Genomic DNA, 14,823 nt, shown 5'->3' on the forward strand with positions numbered 1-14,823 from the left:
ACATTGCTCTTTACGCTAAAGCTTGAATTTCGTCCCAATTATTTATGAATAACCCTTGAATCACACAGGCCGTAGAATAAATAGTTGAAATTACTAAAAATACTTTGGAATAAAGAGCAAGGTGTTGCGGAGGAGACAAGCCCCCTTACATTCGTAATATTTTCTGTTCGTTGCAAGTTTTAATGCTGCTCCTTACTTCCAGTTGAAAAATCTTTGTTTTTATTTTTTTTCATTGTTTTTATAAATAATACTAGAAAGTCCTGCATCCCCTTCATGGAAATTCTTTTACCTCATGATAAATTCCTCCTTGGAAATATCCTCCCATGCAACCCCCACCCCCAACCCATCCCCACTCCAACGCGAAAAAGTCCCTCTGAAAATGTCTGTACACTTCCCAATAATCATTATTATACGTAAGTGGTCAAAGTTTGTAACTTGCATACCCTCCCCCGGGGACTGTGGGGGACTAAGTCGTCTCCAAAGACATAGTTATTAAGTTTTTCGTGTCTTTGAAATAAAATGGCTATCTCAAAATTTTGATCTGGTGACTTTGGGAAAAAATGAGCGTGGGAGGAGGCCTAGGTGCCCTCCAATTTTTGGTCACTTAAAAAGGGCAGTAGAACTTTTAATTTCTGTTAGAATGAGCCCTCCCACGACATTATAGGGCCACTGGGTCGATACAATCGCCCCTGGGAGAAAAAACAACAAACAAACAAATAAACACGCATTCGTGATCTGTCTTCTGGCAAAAAAAAAACAAAATTCCAAATTTTTTTAGGTAGGAGCTTGAAACCTCTGAATTAGGGTTTTTTAATACTCTGAATCTGAATTTTGTTAAGATTCTATGACCTTTAGAGGGTATTTCTCCCAATTTTCTAAAATAAGGCATATTTTCTCAGGCTCGTAACTTTTGACTGGTAAGACTAAACTTGATGAAACTTATAATTTAGAATTAGCATTAAAATGCAATTCTTTTGATGTATCTATTGGTATCAAAATTCCGTTTTTCTAGAGTTTTGATTACTATTGCGCCGGGTCGCTCCTTGCTACAGTTCGTTACCACGAACTGTTTGACAGTCGCTGAGCTAATTAAATATTATCTTCGTAAATGATAATTAAGTCAGCAATTTAGTTCTTCACAATCTAAACCAGATAATTTGTCGTGGGCCCTTCTTTGCAAATTTTACTCTATTTTTTCGTCACGCCAACATAGACCCTTTTCAAGTCTCCGATGGACCCCTTGGGGTCCACCTGGACCACTTCGGGAATCACGGAACTAGACTGTGACCCTTCTTTAAAGTATGGTTTAAAGAACCCTACCAGGAATAATTGTTTCTGTTGAGTGACAGCCCTGTTTGTATTAAAAACCTACAGGACTGTATATTTGTAGAGTTTTTGTTCATTAAATGTCATCAAACAGTGTCGTCTCCATACCAACTCTTTCTATCTAATTTTTAACTAGTTTCAATTGCTATTAACCAAAATGTTTAGGTAACTTACGTCAAATTTTTTGGTTTACCTCTCACGGCACCATCTTGATCGAAAGACGTTTGACAATTACTACTACTACTACTACTACTAACAATTCATCGCAGCACCAAACTACCTGAGGCAATCATAGCTACGCACGCTCCTCCTCCATCCCAATCTATTTAACGCCTCCATTTTTACACCCTCCCAGGAAGTACCCATTTCCATTAAACGTTTAAGCTGAAATTCAGCAGTTGCCTTGAAAAGCTACTTGCACCAATTGAAATAAGATAGGATTAAATAAAATAAAAGTTTTTTAATTGAAAGTAAGGAGCGACATTAAAACTTAAAATGAACAGAAATTACTCCACATATGAAAGGGGCTGTTCCCTCCTCAACGCCTCACTTTTTACGCTAAAGTTTGACTCTTTCTCTCAAATCTACTTTTTAAGACAGTAAAAGTTTAGCGTAAGGAACGGGGAGTTGAGGAGGGAACTGCCCCTTTCATATACGGAATAATTTCTGTTCGTTTTAAGTTTTAATGTCGCTCCTTCCTTTCAGTTAAAAAAAAACTTTTTTTATTTAATTTCTGAACGCTTTTGAATTAATGAATAATTTGTTTTTGGCTCTCTGCACATGAATAATTAAAACAAAATTTGCATTTTATTTATTTTTTTCGCTAAATGGCTTCCTCTTAGTTTTGATCGGACGATTTTGCAAAAAAAGAGGTGGGGGAGGAGGCATAGTTGACCTCAAATCTTTTGGTTACTTAAAAAGGCAACTAAAGCTTTTAATTTTTACGGACGTTTTATTTGTAAAAAATATACGTAACTTAAGAATTAACTTACGTACCGAACTTCTATATTCGTATATTTTTATTACGTATATGAGGGGGTTTTCCCCTTGTTAATACCTCGCTTTTTACACTGAATCTTAAGTTTTGTCCCAATTCTTTAAGTATGACCCCTGAATCACAAAGGCCGTAGAATAAATAGTTGAAATTACTAAAAACATTTTAGCGTAAAGAGCAAGGTATTTATGAGGATAAGTACAAGTCCTAGATACGTGATTGACATAACCGGAACGGATCCGCTTTCTCTGGGGTATCTGGGGAGGGAAGGGGTTTAATTTGGAAAAATTTGAAAAAATGAGGTATTTGTAACTTACCGATGGGTGATCAGATCTTAATGAAATTTGGATATTTAGAAGGACTTGTAATTCAGAGCTCTTATTTTAAATCCTGGCCAGATCCGGTGACATTGGGGGGAGCTCAAGGGCGAAACGGGAAATCTTGGAAAACGTAAAAATTGAGGTATCTTTATCTTAGGAATGGATGATCGGATCTTAATGAAACTTGATATAATGAAAGACCTTATGTCTCAGATGCTCTATTTTCAATTCGAATCTGATCCGGGGACCTAGAGGGTCGAAACAGAAATCTTGGAAACCGGAAATCCTGGAAAACGCTTAGAATGGAGAAATCGGGATGAAACTTGATGGGAAAAATAATAACAAGTTCTAGGTACGTGATTGACATAATTGAAACGGATCCACTCTCTTTGGGGGAGTGCGGGGGGGATTTCCAGTGCTTTGGCGAGTTAGGTACTTCTGGACGTGCTAGGACTATGAAAATTAGTAGGCGTGTCAGGGACCTGCACAAATTGACTTGATAGCAATCGTTTCCCCGATTCAACGATTTGGGAGGCTGGAGGGAGATGACAAATTACAAAACAATGAGAAATTTTTAATTTGCGAATGGGTGATCGGATCTTGATGAATTTGATATTTAGAAGGAACTCGTGTCTCAGAGCTCTTATCATAAATTTCGACCGTATCCGGTGATATGGGGGAGTTGAAGGGGAAACGGGAAATCCTGAAAAACGCTTAGAGTGGAGAGATCGGGATGAAACTTGGTGGGAAGAATAAGCACAAGTCCTAGATACGTGACTGACATAACCGGACTGAATCCGCTCTCTTTGGGGGAGTTGGGGGGTTAGTTCGGAAAATTAGAAAAATTGAGGCATTTTTTACTTAAGAACGGGTGACCGGATCTAAATGAAATTTGATATTTAGAAGGAACTCATGTCTCAGATCTCTTATTTTAAATCCCGATCAGATCTGGTGACATTGGAGGAGTTGGAGGGGGAAACCTGGAATCTTGGAAAACACTTCCAGTGGAGTGGAGAGATCAGGATGAAACTTGGTGGGTAGAATAAGTAAATCTCGTAGATACGTGATTGACGTAACCGGACTGGATCCGCTCTCTTTGGGGGATTTAGGGGGACCCAGTGCTTTGGCGAGTTCGGTGCTTCTGGACGTGCTAGGACGATGAAAATTGGTAGGCGTGTCAGCGACCTGCACAAATTGACTTGATAAAGTCGTTTTCTCCGATTTAATTATCTGGGGGGGGGGGCTGAAGGGAGAGGAAAAATTAAAAAAATGACGTATTTTTAACTTACGAGTGGGTGATCGAATACGTTAATGTATTTTGATATTTAGAAGGACCTCGTGTCTCAGTGCTCTTATTTTGAATCTCGACCGGCATTAAGCCTCTGATTTTCCTTTTAAATTAATCTATTGATTCTTAGAATTTTCCTAGAGCTCATGCATATGAGCTCTTGGCTCTTCAAACCTCGTCTCAAGTGCCATATGAGCTCTTAGCTTTTGTTAAATCTGGCTCCTAAAAAGAGAGGAATTTTTTTGGGAAAGGAAAAAGTCAGATGACACAAATGTATCCAGTTTGGAAAATCTTTAAGTCTAATTCAAGAGAGAGAGAGAGTTTCATAGTTGTGACATTCAGTGGTCAAAGATATTTCTATCATTCAGCTTTGGTTTGCAAAAAAATTGCCCATTTTTGATTTCTCTACCATATTTAATTTGTTTTTTTGTTTTTCTGCCAGGTTTATGAATCATGATGTTGAATGTTTCCACTATTTTTGTACAGTATTTTCACGGATTAGTGGAATATTTCCACAGAGCCGCTGAAAAAAAAAGTCCGTAAAAAATAGCTAGCTGCCGAATTCCAAGTCCCTAGTTTATAGTTGGCATTTAAACGAATAGAATGAAGGGGTTTGGCTTAAATTCCTTCATTCAATAAGCAGATTCTGCTTTTTGCTGCAGTCTTTGTGTATGGGACGTTTAGGGGGAAAAAGAAGAAAGAAAAAAAATATGTGAATGTAATGTGTGGAGTTTTTACAATAAGTTTCAATTTTTTGGGCTTCCGTATGTTTGGATTCTTTGTTTACATTTTTGAATTTTTTGTCAGCCATGTCAAAGAGCCAAAGTTTGTTTTTTACTCATTTTTCAGATGAGGTTTCTTGTTTTTTGTTTTTTTTTTTGTAATAAGAATATTAGGCTTTGTACTGATATTTCGTAACAATTTTTCATTCAATTTTTTTTTAACTTTTTTTTTAAACTTCTTTTAAATACAGGGCAGTCTCTAAAAAAGCTACCATTTTTACACAAGCCGTTTCTTTATCTTCTTTACTTTCCCTTTATTTTATAATGCCACATTATTGATTCAGTATTCTTTGTTTTAATGCTTCTTTCTCCTCTCCCTTTTTTATTACGTGATAACGAATAGCCAAACCATGGAATGCATACACATTTGCAAATAAATTATTCAATCGTGAATTCAATAGTGAAAAGCCCAAAACTGGAGAAAGGCGGGATTATAGTACAATTTTTCTTGCAATTTCATATACAGCTGTATAAAATAGCCTGTTTCTCAATATTCTGAAAAGTAGATAAAAAAAAAAGTTGCCAAATGTTAACATCCAGTCCTGCAGTAGCTCTGAAGGAGAATTTGTTTTTCTCTTCCTAATAATATATTTTGTCGTAGGCACAGTTGCAGGATTGGCAGGTCCTCTAGGCTTAAGCTTCATCTAAATTTTGCAATTATTTTAGTTGCATAGAATTTCTGACATGTTTCATATAGTTTTTGTAATTTAATGTTTCTAAACGTTTGTCTTCTGCTTGAAAAGAAGATTCCCTCCACCATAGCAGCTTTTGGACCAAAATATTGCAACTGTCTGGGGATGCGGAAAATTCTAGGTTGAAATGCTTTTTACTTTGATTTTTAATGCTTTCTAGCATGGGATGGTTCCAAAGCAACGTGTTTATTTGCCACAATTTCGTAGCAAAAACTACATTTTCTCCAGGTTAGACTACATAAAGCTATGGGGAATCAGGTCCAAGATCTAAACTGGGGCTGTCCCGATAGGTCATTTCAACAAAAGGTAACTCGCCTTTATACTTAATATTTTTAAAAGGAATGGGACTGAGAGTGTGTGAGTGTAAAGGTAGACGTCAGAAGCCATTCTTCAGACGATTCCTGAAGAACAATTCCCTTGGTTCCGTTTAGTAGATTTTATTTTGTAGCTGTATTTGTGATATAATCTATGTGTTGTATTTTGTAGATAGATAGTGAAATAGTTGTACGTGTTTAGTCATTAAATAAAATCATTCATTCATTCCTGAATAACCTAAATTTGAAAAAAGCGTGGAATGTCTATTTAGCGGTGGTTGGGGTATGGTCTTCTGACCCACATCAGGCCCTCAAACTAAGCAGTTCATAATTCCTAACATATTTCTGATTTCAACCAAGTTTAGCACCTCCACATTTTTTTTATTGAAACTTTCTATAAAGAGGAAGTCTAAATTAGTTTAAGTGTTACCCTGAGCTTACAGACATGTAATTTTTTGTTGGCAAGAACGAATATTTGGCAAGAAATCCCATTGTAACTGTAAGCAATTTTCTGATGAAATGTGTGTAATGCCATCGTTATTGTCAATAATATTGGCAATAACACAATAACCGACAATAACAATTGTTACTGTCAAGGTTCATGAATGAAAATCTCACCAATAACATAGACATTTAAATCACGCCGCAAATATGCTTGCTTATGCAAAACGAATGCTCAAAGACTGATTTTGAGTGTGATAAACCATCTGATTTTGTACTTCAAGACTCATAAAGACCACAAGAATAAGCGGCTTGTCGTAAATCCTAGATTTGATTTCAAATTTCATTTTCATTTTAAAAGTTTGTTTTAAAGGGATGACACAACATCTTTTTGATTTCTTCCTTTTTGAACTCGGTGACAGCGTGATACTCAGAGACCACTCTATAAGCAGTCCCTTAATCGATTTGATTTAATTTTAGGCAAGATTCAATTCTGCCTATGAAGGTCAAAGTATTATATTTGAACCCTAGTCCTCAGACTTGGGCTGCGTCTAGATAAACACCCCCGATATGATTTTTATTTCGATAAGGTGTAAAACATTCACCTTTCTACAAAAAGGAACTACAAAGAGTTAATTTACGTTTCACTCTGCATCAGATAATGCTCACTGAATAATCGCCGAGGGACTCTTATTCTAAAGGAGGGTAATATGTCGACATAACATGATGGGGAAGCGGAATATCAGTCCAAAGGCCCCACTCAGGGCCGTTCATGTATTCATTTATCATTTCTGCAACAATTTTGACTTCAACAAGGCATAAGATTGCTGAGCGCACGTGACGTTGTGCTGTAACTGAAGAGTTGCTGTGTTTTAAGAAGTTTGTGAGACCAATCCACGCTCGTTGATGGTGTGTTAAGGAAATGAGTTAAAACAAGTCATTATACTTGTACAAGACTTATGCATGAAGGTTCAATTTTTAAAAAGAATATTCTCATTATTTGGCGCGCTTGTCCGACAGAGTGGTGTACATTTTCTCACACCTGAAGACATATTTATGAAGGTTTTTACCATTTTCATTCCATCTTGACAATTTAGCCCGTGCCATATGGGACCCTGGGACACACAAATGCTGCAAAATAGCATCTGAGTCTCCCACTCCATTTATTCACTGTGAAGAGTACTAGTTCTCAGTACTTGCTGTGCAACAAGCAAATTCCCGACCTTCCACGGTAATTCATGGTGTTGCAGATGAGGAAATCAGAACAAACTTTAAATTTATATACGTCACTCCTTTCTAAATTTATACCATTGTAAGGATTTTAAAAGAAAAATCATGCTTTTCTTAGAAAGATTCAGCAGTTGCATAATATTTAAGAAATAGATCAAGTTTTTTGGTAGACTAGAAGATTTGGTGGAAGAATTCTGGTAAACGGATTCATTTATTAGTTAATAAGCTCTGTGATAAACTACTGTGTTGATAAATAAATTGAAAATCTCACTACCAATGGATGGGCAGGAAAGGTATGAATTGATTTACACCTTAGAAAAGACATACCTCATTTGGAATTTGTTTATGCTGTGAATTTTGAGATAGAGATGTTTTTTTTTTGGGAGTTACTTCAATAATTTATTTCACTGTGGGAGAATTCTGCAATCAATTATCGTTCTTTATGCTTATGAGAATTTTTACACGTAGTTCTTATATATTTAAGCCTTTTCAAACTCTTAGCTACTTCGGACTGCCGCTGTCAGCTAGTTCGTAGTACCTAGAGATCATATATTCTTCTCCTTCAAAACAACCAACGACCATATCAATTGCTCTAACTGAGCAACCAACACATTAAGATTTGATCTCCAAGCTTCAGTCTTAGACCGAAAGAGAGAAAGTTAAATCAAAACTTAAAAAAAACGATCATCCATCATCTTATATTGCTTTTTAATGACACGACCAAAAACAATAACGAACAAAAAGCCCAAAGGCTTTCCTCTTCAAGCGGAAACCTTAGAAAAGATTTTAATGAACGGAAGAAACTAACTGAAAATTTGGAAACAGAGATATACGCTCTCGGCTCTTCACATGACCATAGTCAGAACTAGAATGGATGAAAGGGGTTAATTCTTGGAATTTTGTAGGGCAAAGAAACTTTTTTTTTCAAAATCCAGTGAGGGAAAATTAGCATCTCTCTTCAAGTAGGTACTTTGTCCTCTTTCCCTTTAGCATGAAGAGTTTTAATAAATATTTCATAGTTATTGCTAAGAAATTCTTTGACTCAAAAAGCCCTTCATTCTAGGTCTGTTGTTGCTCATGGGCTTTGTAATGTACATATCTGGATTTAAAGCAGAGATTGGAGGCAAGCTCCGTCCAAAGTCACCACTCCAGCCTGCAATGTTTACTTATAAGTTTGGATACAGCTTTCTATTTGTGGTCTGTGGGTTTTTAGCATCAGAGATTGCAGGAACATCTGCGGTGTTTTTGTTTATATACTGGCATAAGCACAAGTGGGCTAAACGAGAAAGGCATAAAAGGTAATTGGCTATTATTTTTTTATAGTTTATAACTACAAGCATATTCACAAAACTGTTTTTGTTTCTAATTGTTATTGGAACACGGAGGGATGTCAATTGAAGAGGGGAATGCCCCCCAAATTTTTACCCTCATACTTAACTCTAAAGTTTTGGAAAATACATTTTTTGGTATTTAAAAAAAATAAAAAAAAACAATAAATTGCTCCTCCTAGATTTAGGAAAACATGCCCACCTCCACTGCAATTTTGGGGCTCTGCGTTCCTAGGAACTGCTCTGTTTCTCCGTTATTGAAAAATGGACAAATAGAAGTGACAACAAAATAGTAAGTGTGATAGTAAAATAGAATTAATAATACTAAAAGTAAAACTGTAACTGTTAAAGGTAGATCTTTTTCTTTATATATACATATATATATATATATATATATAGTAAAACTGTAACTGTTAAAGGTAGATCTTTTTCATTATATATACATATATATATATATATATATATATATATATATATATATATATATATATATATATATATATATATATATATATATTATTCTTACAATCTTAGATATATTACCAGGTCTAAGAAATCCCTTTTCACCTTATTTGAGTTGTAGATTTAGTCATTTCTTAATCAATTCTCTTTCCTTCTGTCACTTCTTCTTCTTCTTCTTTTTTGCTTTCTTTTTTTATTATTTTAATTTTTTCCTTCAATTTTTGTTAGTAGATGTTTAGAATTTTATGTGCTTCATAGATTAATATTTTAATATCTAAATATTCTATTTCGTGATCATCCTGCTTCACGGGCCATGGAGCCCCTAAATTATTACTACCCCTTAAATTGTTTTCACAAGCACGTATACTAAGAGGGAACATCGAATCAGTTGATCTAAAAATCATGATTTGGATCACATATATAAATGTAGTGTCTGTCCGTTACACTATCTTTATCGTTACACTGTCTGTCTGTCACTAAGTATGACGTAAATATATAAAAAAAACTAACTAAAAAAACTTAAAAGAATTAAAAACTATCTTCTATAAAAAACGAAAAAAATAAAAAAAAGAAAAGAAAACTAAAAAAGAGAAAAAAGAAAAAACTAAAGAGAAATTTTTTTTTAAATTAAAAATTGAAAAAAGAAAACAACTAAAAAATAAAAAATAAGAAAAGAAAAGAAAAAAAAATATCGATTGCATTTTGATGTCTCTTAGGGGATTTCTTTTTCATTCTACACCTTCAAACAAAGCAACAACTTAAGCCGCTTGGTCCCATATGTTTTTGTTCCCCCCTCCCCTTTTTTACTCCTGCTAAAGCCAATTTTCATTTTAAAAAATCTTGGTTCTTTACTTTTCGTAATTTATGAAGAAATTTTGTTGTACAAGTTCCCACAAAACCACTTTAAACAATCATAAGCCATTCTCACTGTCCTTAGTACTTTTGCTAAGGATACGACATTTTATTCTTACAGCCTGCAATTATTTTGTTTCCTTTCTCTTTAATTTTTCCATTTTTCCTTTTCCCTCTCCTTTTCTCTTTTTCCCAATTTACATCAATAAGTTTCATTTATCGCCCTCTCACCCAAGTGGTTCTCTACATTAGAAGATTGATAAGCGATAGAATCATAGTTCGACAGTGCTGATTAGGTCCTTCGTTCTGTTGTGATTTTAAATTAGTTCTTTAGAGAGCTAAGTCAAAAGGAAAACGACTTAAAGTGATTAAAATGTGATTTTAATGTAGTGACATTTTTACTCCGTTGAAAGGGTATTAAGACACATTACCCTGAAGAATTACGATGATTAGAATAGACGTATTTTTGGAGATTTTTGAAACTGTTTTATTCAGTATCTAATTCATCATGACTTTTTAAGGGTTTTTCTACTACATGAAGTGGTTAAGTTATGTTTCGTTTAGTATAACCTTTCAAACTTCAAGTAGTCTTTCCACGCAAAGCTGACGTAGAAATGCCTAAAACCATCTTAAGCATCATGAACAATGCTATTCAAATACTTAAGAAACTATGTAATAGATATGGAGATGCAAGCTCTAATCAAGCGTGAAAGGCATTCTAGGAGTTATTTATCTAGTTGTTGGTTAGTTTATTTCCGAAATCAATTAAGGTAATAATTTACCCTGGAATTCTTGTTGCTGTAACTATGATGATTTTCTCGTTCCGTAACATCAAATTACTTAACTTAAGAATCTATGGAGAGCTTCAGTCTACTTGAAAGATCATACGTTACAGACAACATTGCTCTTTAAGATAACGCACCGCAACCTAAAGTTTTAAGTTATGCTAGCGTGAGATGTTCCTCGGGGCAGCGTAAAAGAACTTTTTTGAGTATCATAATGCACTTTTCCAATTACTGAGGCTTAAGCTATAGCTTGTGTCAATATTTCCTGTATATCTGACAGTTATTTTGTTTTCCTTTTTCTGAGTTGTAGCACAATTACAACAATATATTTTAAGCTATCGTCCACTTACACAAGTGATCCTCCACGCTAATATGTTCAAATACTATAGACTCATATTTCAATAATGCTGATTGCGTCTTTCGCTCTGTTACGATATTAGGTGAGTTTTTTAGGGAGTGTTAATCAGAGAGAAAATGCCTGATCATTCGAACAACTTTAATGCAAATTGTAACAACCTTAGTTCATTGAAAGCACTTTAAGGGACTTCTATCCTGAAGAATTCTGACGATATATGTATGTTTTTTCTGCTTGGTGGAAAATTTTTGCCCGTTAGTGGAAACTTGTGTCGGCTTTTTAGTGGTTTTGATTCGTAATTTTCTATGCTAAGTGGCCAAGTTATGTTGTAATTAGTGTAGCTCTTAACGCTTAAGCATGTCCTTTCACACAACGCCAACGTCACTCAAGGTTCACATAGCAGCGAAATTCGGTCATAGTTGCAATTTAATCTCCAATTTCAACGATCTTAGTTGCTTTGTCAAAGCTGTCTAGCAATTTATGAAGATAAAAAAAAATAAAGTACATTGGCCACCTTAGCAATTTTTTCAGCAGGTTTCATAACACATCAAGAAGATGAAAGGAAGACGCAATTACTTTTAGCTGAGAATCTGATTCTGGCTTTCCACTACAACAAAAAGGTTTACAGTAAAAAGAAAAAAAATGCAGTTTTGTTCCTGAAAGTATAGGAGTAAAACATTATTCTAATTTCTTTCTGCCTCTAGTCTTTAAACTTCAAATATTTTGCCAGTAATTGCTTGACAATTGGAAAATCTTGTGTGAACCAAACAACTGTAATTTCTCATTTATGCGATTGACGAATAGCCTATGGCAACATTCTTTCTGTGTGAACTAAGGCTGAGTATCCAGAAAACTCTGTCAACTATCGCCTAGAGTCATCACAAGCACAATATTCAAGGATTAAATAATGTAGAATTGGTCCAGGACCCAGATTTGGAACCATGCCGTAGCATGGCCTGCCAACGCAAGGACCTTCGTAGTCAGGAGTGTCCTTTAATATGATACAAGACAATGTGGAATTGAGATCCAAGCTCTTATCAAACATTAAAGGCTTTCTAGGAATTTTTTTAAATTCATATTAAAGTTACTATTTGCTCATCCCGAAATTCAGTTTTGGTACCGCTACATTGACTTTTCCATAACGTAATGCAAACTAACGTGCCATAAAACTCTACATTTGAGTTGAGTCTACAGCCTACTTTAAAGACAAATTTTTTCCGTAATATTACATAGCTTTCGTGAAGTCTATGCAAGCAGCAAAGGTTCTAAGGGGTTGTATGAAAGAACCCTTTGTCTTGTTCAAGTGTCACGATGCAATTTCCCGATTACTAGAGCTGAAGCTATAGCTGAAGTCAGTGTTTCCTCTAAAGAAGACAATTATCTTGTTTCCCTTTCCCTGAATTGTACCTCATTGACGCCAATAAATTTCAAACTACCCCACTTTTACTCAATGATCTTCTAGCTTGAAATAGTAAAACACAATACAATCATGTTTCGATAATGTCGATTGCGTTCTCTGCTCTTCTGTGATATTCAGGGTTGCCGCCTATAGCATAAAAGTGCTATTCTAGCACTATTTTATCATGTGTAGCACTGTAGAACGTACTATATTGAATAACCAAATAGTAACACTTTCGTGCTACAGAGAACTTTTGTGCAACGATTTTTGTCTTGGATGAAATAATGGAAGTTTTGAAAAACGGCAAAGGAATTAACAAAAAACGTAGAGCGCCTTTTTCCCGTCTTTATCTCGGAAAATTAGCGCAAAGTTGATATAGCCAGGACCACCTTTTTGCCGTGTTCGTTTCAAAAGTTTGGAGCTAAGTTTTAAATAATCAGACATAAAAAGAGGAAAAAATTGACTTAAAATAATCCTAGTACACTTAAATGGAACATGCGCTTGTCGCACTGCAAGCTACGACACGCTCAAAAAATATTTGACTGTAGCACCGAAAATCGTCTTGTAGCCCGCAAATTTGTGCAATTTTAGTACTTTAGGAACTGACCATGGTTGCAACCCTGGTGATATTTGGTGAGTTCTTTAGAGAGCCTAGTCAGCCTAGTCAACGGAAAAACAGCTGGATATTTAAGTCACTTAAATCACAACGGGACATTTAGTTCACTTGAATACCAAAGGTGACCTTTCTAGTTCGTCAAAAGTGCATTAATAAGATATTAGCCTGAAGAATTACGATAGTAAAAAGTCATATTTTTGACGTTGAGTCGAAAATGCTTGGTAGTTAATGGAAACTATTTTATTCAATAGCTAATTCATGACAACGTTTTACCGGCTTTCGCATTTCACATTTTCATATTTTTTTTAGTTTATTTTTGATTTTTTTTTACTCTTTTCTAATGCCTGTCTTCTAATAAAAAGCTTAAGAAACAGGCATAAAATTACATTCAAAAAAGAAAACACAAAAAATAGCCCTTGGTTAATTCTTAACTGTATCAAGAAATCAAACTGTAAAATCAACTGGTTTGCACTTTCAAAAACAGATCAAAAATTTCTTTATATGCAGTTTTGTTGTGTTTTTACGAGTCGGATAAATATTTAGGTAGGGGGAATTAAACCACTCAACTCCCTTGTTTACGGCTTTATACTGTTACGTAGCCTTCTAACATAAAGCTTAAATTATTCGTTTTTCTGTAATTCTAGTTGAACGGAAACACTGTTATGAAAGAAATAATCCGAAAATCCAGTTTAAATTGGTCACATGCAAACTGACACAGCTGTAATTCTTATAAAAATTATAAAAATCCGTTACACAAAAACCAACGTCAGCATTTCCGAAAGCGCTGATAGTTATTTTGCTTCCTTTTCCGTGAATTCTACCAAATTTATACCAATACATTCCAAGCTATCGTTCTTTTATACAAGTCATTTTTAGATTGTAAGATTCAGACTCAGTAAAATCATGCGGCAACAACGTGGATTAGGTCTTTCATTTTGTTGTAATGTCTGGTGAGCTCTTTAGAGAGACTAGTCAGATGGAAAACGACTGGACATTTAAGTCACTTAAATGCAAATGGTGACATTTCTAGCTCCTTGCGTTAAAAAAGATTAGTCTGAAGAATTACAACAATAAAAAAGTCATGTTTTTGGCGTTTAGTGGAGAATGTTTTCTGTTTAGTTTAAACTATTTTATTCAATTGCTAATTCATAACGAAGTTTTACCGGCTTTCACATTTCATATTTTCTAATTAATTTTTACTGTTTTTCCCTCTCTTCTGTTTTCTCAGCAAAAACTGAGTTATTTTATAGGACATCTTTTTCTTTAGTAATTCAGTACCGTTTTTCCTAATATTTTAATAAATGTTCAAGATTATTTAAGTTTCCACTTGTCAAATCCAAACAACTAGGTCCCATTTTCACTGTTCTTGGTGCTTTAAGTTAAGGCTATGTCAGTATTTCTGATAGAGCTGACAGTTACTTTGTTTCCCTTCCCCGGAATTGTACCTAATTTACACCAATAAATTCCAAGCTATCGCCCTCTTACACAAGGGATTTTCTAGATTATAAGATTCAAACTCTGTATAATCATAATGCAACAATGCTGATTAGGTCCTCCGTTCTGTTGTGATTTTAGATGAGTTTCTTAGAGAGTTTAGTCAAAGGGAAAATGAATGAACATTAAAATCACTTAAATTCAA

General features: G+C 34.8%; 1 protein-coding gene across 1 annotated transcript in view; it reads left to right on the forward strand.

Moving 5' to 3' along the window:
• LOC136035066 (uncharacterized) overlaps window positions 1-14,823 on the forward strand; it is a 312,741-nt gene that overhangs the window by 260,241 nt on the left and 37,677 nt on the right. Inside the window, exon 8 of the mRNA XM_065717017.1 lies at window positions 8,451-8,685. Coding sequence (XP_065573089.1) covers window positions 8,451-8,685 — 235 coding nt within the window. The remainder of the gene's footprint in view (window positions 1-8,450; window positions 8,686-14,823) is intronic.

Source organism: Artemia franciscana, chromosome 1, assembly GCF_032884065.1.
Source record: "Artemia franciscana chromosome 1, ASM3288406v1, whole genome shotgun sequence".
NCBI classification, from domain to species: Eukaryota; Metazoa; Arthropoda; class Branchiopoda; order Anostraca; family Artemiidae; genus Artemia; species Artemia franciscana.